Source organism: Solanum stenotomum, chromosome 11 (genome assembly GCF_019186545.1).
Source record: "Solanum stenotomum isolate F172 chromosome 11, ASM1918654v1, whole genome shotgun sequence".
In the NCBI taxonomy this organism is placed as follows: domain Eukaryota; kingdom Viridiplantae; phylum Streptophyta; class Magnoliopsida; order Solanales; family Solanaceae; genus Solanum; species Solanum stenotomum.
In genome coordinates, this window is record NC_064292.1 from 54,313,808 (window position 1) to 54,323,038 (window position 9,231).

The following is a 9,231-nucleotide window of genomic DNA, read 5'->3' on the forward strand; positions in this document are numbered from 1 at the left end:
TATTTTCTTATATCTTCTTCCTAGATTAGAAAATATTATCTTTATTTTTAATCCGTCATAATTTTCATATGTTTTTTCATCTATTGCGTATTCTTCTTTATTCATTTATAAGTTGTGTTGTAGTTTATATTCTAAGTTGTCTATTTGCATTTGTAGGTAAAAAATAGTCTTCCTCTGTGCTACTATAGATTTTTTACAAATTCATGCAAGCAGATTCTGGAAATTCTTCTGAAGGTTGGATAAAGCAAGATTCTGCGCGATACACCGCATCTTTTTATCACATAACAATTGAGCTCTGGTTTCTATTAAGCAGCCAGAGTAACATATAGCAAATCCCAAGAAGTTATCGCACACACACCAATTTTTAGGTAATTTGACTGATACATTTTTATCGTTTCCCTGATGGTGGAACCATCTTGGGATATTTTCCCACTCATTGTTAAACACTCTTAGTGACAAGGAATATGAAGCACAGATATCATGCTGGAATGATGAGCAGGGGCGGACCTAGGTGGAGCCTAGGGGTTTCACCCGAATCTCTCATCAAAAAGTTACACTATATATATAACGTCAAATTCTGATTTTATGTGTGTATATATTAAAATGAACCCCTGAAGACAAAGGACTGACTTGGCTCAGTAGATGAGTGGTTCATGGAATGCCCCTGGAAAATGGAACTTTTGGGCTTAGACTTTCTTCTTTTTCATTTTTTTTCCCCTTACATTCCATTTCTTCTTTTTAATTTGTTTTTGTTTAAATTTATTAGACACATTCTTTTTTATTTTTATAATTTTTTTTTATCTATTATTCATTTTGTTTCAACGTAACTCTTTTTTCATATACATTTGAATAACTTTTTAAAAAAATGATGAATTATATTTAACTTGAAATTGAGATAGAAATATAATTTGTTTTTTAAAAAAATGTAAATTAGATGTAATTGAATGAAGAAACTTAAATATCGTCAACATGCTTTTAAAAATATTAATTTAATAGAATTCATGAAATTTCTTTATATTTTTAATTCAATGTTAGAGAGATGGAAACTAAACTTATTTGATTTATTCGTTATTTGTTTGTGTTTTTTTTTACAAATTATGACTAACCTAGTAAAGTGAACTATATGAACTAAACAAATTGACGATACTATTTATTTATCTTCTAAATATGCATTATAATATCAGTAACTCTATTCTTGTACACTTTTAGATAATCTTGACGATTTCATTGTAATATTTGATTGAATAGATACTAATTTAAAATTTTAAAATGTGAAATATAAAGAAACATTACAAAATAAAAGTATAAAAAACACAAGAAATTTTAAGAATGCTCGATGGAGCATGATAAAAGTAAAAATAAATATTTAATATGCTATAATAAAGTGAGTTAAATTTAGCATGATAAGGTAAATATCTTTCTTCCCCGTCTCGCTCCCTTTTTCATCATTTAATTTTCACGTATTTTAGGAATTAACTTATGCAATATAGTCGATCCACTAAAATTCTTATCAATGCATACTTGTTCTTGATATCTTTTATTTTGGTCTTTACTTTTATAAACCAATGAAATATCTATATGGTTCTTGTACAAAGAGCATGCCGAGGGACTACTACGCTCACCGCACACTTACATTACCACCTTAACTTCTTCTTTATACTTCGAACCTCCTGAGCAAAAATCTTGGGTCCGCCACTGATGATGAGATTATGAAACAACTAATTATAGATCGAATCATTGCTCCCATCGGCGTATAAGATTCAAAGACTAACCACAAAATCACAAAGAAAATATATTCATAAGTTCGATAACTTGTGTAAAACTATTGTGTCTAACCGTGGTAATTTTGGCAGCTGTATAAGACTCTGGCAATCTAATAAATTCAAGAACTGAAGAGAATCAAGTCGGGCCATGCTTGGAGGCAATTGCTCAAAATTATTTCCCCTGAGATTCAACTTTTTCAAAGAGGATAAGGAGCCAATGTCTTCCGGAAGTCCTATTAAATTGCAGTAACTGAGATCCAGATATTTCAATGAGTGTAGCCCTCTATCCACCGGAGGGAAGACAAAGTGCACTCCATCTTCAAGGCCTACTTCTGATTTTTGTTTTGCAAAAGTCAATAATTTAAGCCTGTTCAAGCGGACGATGGAAGACGGAGGTTGTGAGATTAGAGTATATCTGGCATCAAGTATCTCCAAGTTTTCTAAATCACCTATCTTTTCTGGCAAGCTACTGAGTTTTGAGCAGTAGGACACTTTTAGCATCACCAAATGTTTCAACTTGCCAATGCTGCTTTTAAGTTCTGCAAGGTTTTTCATGCCACTCAAATCTAGCTCTGTAAGACTAGATAGGTGCTTAATAATAACTGATGGTAGTTTCCTTATCCCAGAGCGTTGCACTTGAATCTTTATCTCCGGCTTCAATTTTCCCTGGATCCTCGGAAATTTCTCTAAATTAGAGCAACCTTGTAGATGTAGACATTCAAGAGATACCCCGCTGACACATTCAAACCTCTCAAGGCTTTTACAATCTCTCAAATTTAACTCAATGAGTTTTTCGGAACATCCCAGGGAACTGTGAACCTCTTTAAGATTACTACACTCTTCCAGACCCAAATACTCTAAATTTTCCATATCCTTGAAATCTGGTGTCCGCGTGAGGTTTTCACAGCCGCTGAGTTCTAGCCTCCGTAGAAAAGGAAATCTCTGCCATTCAGAACAGAAAAGGAATGAGATAGGAAAACAAGAAATGTCAGGTGAAAGAATCATCATAAAATTAAGGTAGATTTTGATTTGGCTAGTTCAAGAATGAAACTCGAAAAATTGAGATACTTTAGGCGTGCTTTTACCATTAACTCATCAATAAAAGGTGTATGAATGGTCTAGTTAAGATGTCTATCCGAAAGTTATCGTCAACTTTGATTTACTAGATCTGGGTAAGTGCATTGCACGTTTATCCCAAAATTTGTATTGCAAATGACATTTTATCCCCTTCAAGTCTTTGATATTTACGGGAAAAAAATTCATCATTGTTTCGATAGGAGCTACATATATCTTCCTAATAAAAAGAATATACCTTTAACTAAAAAATTGACTAAAGTGCATTAAAGTAAAAATAACTAACTATTGCACAAATTCAATATTCAAATGAGGATACTAAAATACCACATGCTAGATTAATGTATACAAAACAACAAACCATGGTAAATTCTCAATAATAATAACAGCACAACAACAGAAAGTTGTACAATAACAACAAACAAAAAACATAAATATTAAACTAAACAGATAAAAAGAGACAAGAGAAGAGAGCATAGAGATTTTCTAATTTTTATTCCAATTGGTTTAAGTGTATATGTTATTGTGTCAAATATCACTATTTATAGGATAGCATTGTGGAACACAAAGAGTTGTTATAAATATGATATTAATCCACTTAAGATTATCGATGAGAGATGAGAGTTAAAAATATAATGAATAGTGAGAATTAAATACATTTACATAATGAAGAGTTAGTGGCAATTTATAAATACTAATGTGATGATTTACTATTTACTATTTAATATTTAATTTATTAAATAATTTATAACATTTAATTGTAATGTAGAAATAAAACTATAATCTAAGGATAAAATATGTAAAAGAATTCAAATATATTAAATATTTAATGGAAAATCATTTTGACTAATTATTAAAGAATTTATAGTAACTATGATTATGAAAAATCATCATTATTACTACGTGGAAAATGTAAAGATTGTTGGTTTTTTCTTGCTAATAATAACTTACAATTTAATAATAAGTATTAAATTGTAAGTCTAGCTAGAAATAGGAGTGTTAATTACCATAATACAAACAGTCAAAATTCATTAAATCTCAAAATAAATATTAAATGAAAAAAATAATATTTTAAATAATTTAAAGAAAATAAATTAATAGTTACCCCCACTTATCTTACAGATTAAGATTGAAGGTTATTAGACTCTTCATTACCCACATTTAATCAGCACGTGAATATATGATTGCATTAAGATCTTGTTTGATGCATGAATTTAAATATAACTATTACTTAATATTTAATTAATTAAATAGATATTACTATTTAATGTATTTTAGGGATAAGATAAGGGCAAAATGGTAATCCAACTTTAAGGTTAGGAGGGTAAAATGATAATCCAACTTTAAGGTTAGGAGCTTCCCACTTATAATAATATACTAGATCTGGGAACGTGTGTTGCACGTTTATCCCAAAATACTTCATATAAATTTTGTATTGCAGATGACATATTTTATCTCCTTCAATTTTTTTGTATTTATGGAAAAAAAATCCATCATTATTTCGATAGGAACTACATTTTTTTTAAATCAAAAAGTGGGTCAAGCCCATTTATTCAAATGAAAATGAAACAACACATTCGGAAGGAACTACATATATCTTCCTAATAAAAAGAATATACCTTTAACTATTAAATTGACCAAAAGTGCATAANATGAGAGTTAAAAATATAATGAATAGTGAGAATTAAATACATTTACATAATGAAGTGGTAATTTATGAATACTAATGTGATGATTTATTATTTACTATTTAATTTATTAAATAATTTATAACATTTAATTGTAATGTAGAAATAAAACTATAATCTAAGGATAAAATATGTAAAAGAATTCAAATATATTAAATGTTTAATGGAAAATCATTTTGACTAATTATTAAAGAATTTATAGTAACTATGATTATGAAAAATCATCATTACTACTACGTGGAAAATGTAAAGATTGTTGGTTTTTCTTGTTAATAATAACTTACAATTTAATAATAAGTATTAAATTGTAAGTCTAGCTAGAAATAGGAGTGTTAATTACCATAATACGAACAGTCAAAATTCATTGAATCCCAAAATAAATATTAAATGAAAAAAAAAATACCTTAAATAATTTAAAGAAAATAAATTAATAGTTACCCCCACTTAACTTACAAATTAAGATTGAAGGTTATTAGACTCTTCATTACCCACATTTAATTAGCATGTGAATATATGATTGCATTAAGATCTTGTTTGATGCATGAATTTAAATATAACTATTACTTAATATTTAATTAATTAAATAGATATTACTATTTAATGTATTTTAGGGATAAGATAAGGGCAAAATGGTAATCCAACTTTAAGGTTAGGAGGGTAAAATGATAATCCAACTTTAAGGTTAGGAGCTTCCCACTTATAATAATATACTAGATCTGGGAACGTGTGTTGCACGTTTATCCCAAAATACTTCATATAAATTTTGTATTGCAGATGACATATTTTATCTCCTTCAATTTTTTTGTATTTATGGAAAAAAAATCCATCATTATTTCGATAGGAACTACATTTTTTTTAAATCAAAAAGTGGGTCAAGCCCATTTATTCAAATGAAAATGAAACAACACATTCGGAAGGAACTACATATATCTTCCTAATAAAAAGAATATACCTTTAACTATTAAATTGACCAAAAGTGCATAAAGTAGAAATAACTAACTATTGCACATCTAGGCTAATATATACAAAACGACAAACCATGGTAAATTCTCAATAATACTAACAACACTACAATAGAAAGTTGTACATTAACAACAAACAAGAAATATAAATGTTAAACTGACAAAATAAAAAGAGACGAGAGAAAAGAGAGCATAGAGATTTTCTCTTGTTTCTTTTTTTTTCCAATTCGTTTAAACGTGTACATTATTGTGTCAAATGTCACTATTTATAGGATAACATTGAGGAACACAAAGAGTTGTCATAAATATGATATTAATCCATTTGAGATTATCGATGAGAGATGAGAGTAAAAAACATATGAATATAATTAGTGGGAGTTAAATACATTTACATAATGAAGAGTTAGTGATAATTTATGTATACTAATATCATGATTTACTATTTAATATTTAATATTTAATTTATTAAACAATTTATAACATTTAAATGTAATATAGAAAAAAAACTGTAATTTAAGGATAAAAAATATGTAAAAGAATTCAATATATTAAATGTGTAATGGAAAATCATTATGACTAATTATTAAAAAATTCACACTAACTATGATTATGAAAAATCACCACTAATACTAGGTGGAAGATGTAAAGATTGATGGTTTTTTCTTTCTAATAATAATGAGTATTGAATTGTAAGTCTAGCTGAAAATAGGAGTGTTAATTACAATAGTCAAAATTCATTGAATCCAAAAATAAATATTAAATGAAAAAAATAATATTTTAAATAATTTCAAGAAAATAAATTAATAGTTAAAGGGTATAGGAGTGTTAATTACCATAATATGAACAATCAAAATTCATTAAATCTCAAAATAAATATTAAATGAAAAAAATAATATTTTAAATAATTTCAAGAAAATAAATTAATAGTTAAAGGGTAACAGTCAAAATTCATTGAATCCCAAAATAAATATTAAATGAAAAAATAATATTCTAAATAATTTCAAGAAAATAAATTAATAGTTAAAGGGTATTAGGAGTGTTAATTAGAACAATACGAACAATCAAAAGAATACCCCTTTTAATTATAAAAATGACTAAAAGTGCATAAAGTAAAAATAACTAACTATTGCACAAATTCAATATTCAAATGAGGATACTAAAATACCACATGCTAGGCTAATGTATACAAAAGCAACAAACCATGGTAAATTCTCAATAATAATAACAACACAACAATAGAAAGTTGTACAATAGCAACAAACAAAAAACATAAATATTAAACTAAACAAATAAAAAAAGACAAGAAAAGAAAGCATAGAGATTTTCTAATTTTTATTCCAATTGGTTTAAGTGTATATGTTATTNATTTACATAATGAAGAGTTAGTGGTAATTTATGTATACTAATATCATGATTTACTATTTAGTATTTAATATTTAATTTGTTAAACAATTTATAACATTTAAATGTAATATAGAAAAAAACTGTAATTTAAGGATAAAAAATATGTAAAAGAATTCAAATATATTAAATGTGTAATGGAAAATCATTATGACTAATTATTAAAAAATTCACAGTAACTATGATTATGAAAAATCACCACTAATACTATGTGGAAGATGTAAAGATTGATGGTTTTTTCTTGCTAATAATAATGAGTATTGAATTGTAAGTCGAGCTGAAATAGGAGTATTAATTACAACAGTCAAAATTCCTTGAATCCAAAATAAATATTAAATGAAAAAATAATATTTTAAATAATTTCAAGAAAATAAATTAATAGTTAAAGGGTATTAGGAGTGTTAATTACCATAATATGAACAATCAAAATTCATTAAATCTCAAAATAAATATTAAATGAAAAAATAATATTTTAAATAATTTCAAGAAAATAAATTAATAGTTAAAGGGTAACAATCAAAATTCATTGAATCCCAAACTAAATATTAAATGAAAAAATAATATTTTAAATAATTTCAAGAAAATAAATTAATAGGTATTAGGAGTGTTAATTAGAACAATACGAACAATCAAAAGAATACCCCTTTTAATTATAAAAATGACTAAAAGTGCATAAAGTAAAAATAACTAACTATTGCACAAATTCAATATTCAAATGAGGATACTAAAATACCACATGCTAGGCTAATGTATACAAAGCAACAAACCATGGTAAATTCGCAATAATAATAACAACACAACAATAGAAAGTTGTATAATAACAACAAACAAAAAGCATAAATATTAAACTAAACAAATAAAAAAAGACAAGAAAAGAAAGCATAGAGATTTTCTCATGCTTTTTCCAATTGTGTCAAATGTCACTATTTATAGGATAGTATTGAAAAACACAAAGAGTTGTCATAAATATGATATTAATCCATTTGAGATTATCGATGAGAGTTAAAAACATAATGAATATAATTAGTGAGAATTAAATACGTTTACATAATGAAGAGTTAGTGGTAATTTATGTATACTAATGTAGTGATTTACTATTTAATAGTTAATTTATTAAATAATTTATAACATTTAAATGTAATGTAGAAATAAAACTATAATCTAAGGATAAAATATGTAAGAGAATTCAAATACATTAAATGTTTAATGGAAAATTATTTTGACTAATTATTACAAAATTCATAGTAACTGTGATTATGAAAAATCATCACTATTACTACGTGAAAGATGTAAAGATTGTTGGTTTTTACTTGCTAATAATAACTTACAATTTAATACTCCCTCTGTCCACAATTGTTTGACAGGTATACTATAAATAGATGTCCAAGATTAATTGTCAATTTAAACAATCAAGAAATAATTTGTCACTTTTTTCCAATTCTGCCCTTAATGATTGTGTAGTTCAATTGAAAAGTTCTGTGAACTTTTGGTATTCTTGATATAGTAGGGTTATATTAGTCAAATTACACCTTGTATTAAATTTTCCTTGAGGGATGTGCATGACCTTACCCTGACAAACAATTGTGGACGGAGGGAGTAATAAGTATTGAATTGTAAGTCTAGCTGGAAATAAGAGTGTTAATTACCACAATATGAACAGTCAAAATTCATTGAACTCCAAAATAAATATTAAATGAAAAAAAAATATTTTAAATAATTTGAAGAAAATAAATTAATAGTTACCCCACTTATCTTACAAATTAAGATTGAAGGTTATTAGACTCTTCATTACCCAGATTTAATTAGTACATGAATATATGATTGCATTAAAATCTTTTGATGCATGAATTTAAATATAACTATTACTCACTATTCAATATTTAATTAATTAAATAGATATTAATATTTAATTTATTTTAGGGATAAGATAAGGACAAAATGGTAATCCAACTTTGAGATTAGGAGATGATAGGATGATATGATGATGATTTGATCAAAAGAAAAATAAAATTGAATTCAGCTATTGTACCTTTGTTGTAGCCCATGAACTCTGCAGTGAACTCTGCTGGAGATCAAGATGAACAAGCTTTCTAGGATCAAAATTTTCTGGCAATGATTTCCAAGGATATTTACAACAGTCAAACCAACACAACTTGCTGGGAAGGTACTGATCATTGGAGCCATCATGTGTATGAAAACCATTGATGTATAATATCCTAAGCGTTTTCACATGTTTCATGGCCTTTTCGCTAAAGCTTAGGTCTTGAATTTCTTGTACCCAGATTGCTTCGATTGCCTTGGTCTCCTGGTAAAACAATCATTAGTCTACAAAGTATAACTTCA

General features: G+C 26.7%; 2 protein-coding genes across 2 annotated transcripts in view; both read right to left on the reverse strand.

The window, feature by feature from the left end:
* LOC125843862 (uncharacterized) overlaps positions 1 to 9,231 on the reverse strand; it is a 573,332-nt gene that overhangs the window by 136,897 nt on the left and 427,204 nt on the right. The window lies entirely within an intron of this gene.
* Positions 1,549 to 9,142, reverse strand: LOC125843882 (TMV resistance protein N-like). Its single transcript, XM_049523106.1, has 2 exons — positions 8,918 to 9,142; positions 1,549 to 2,705 (listed from the first exon to the last, which is right to left on the reverse strand). The coding sequence occupies exons 1-2, from the start codon at positions 9,125 to 9,127 to the stop codon at positions 1,797 to 1,799; spliced, it is 1,119 nt and encodes a 372-aa protein (XP_049379063.1). The 5' UTR covers positions 9,128 to 9,142; the 3' UTR covers positions 1,549 to 1,796.

Bases quoted from the DNA above. Each gene is read 5' to 3' on its own strand.
- LOC125843882 (XM_049523106.1), bottom strand. From the start codon at position 9,127: ATGAAACATGTGAAAACGCTTAGGATATTATACATCAATGGTTTTCAT. The intron at 2,706-8,917 runs GTACAATAGCTG...TCTGAATGGCAG, and splicing joins GTTCATGGGCTACAACAAAG to AGATTTCCTTTTCTACGGAG.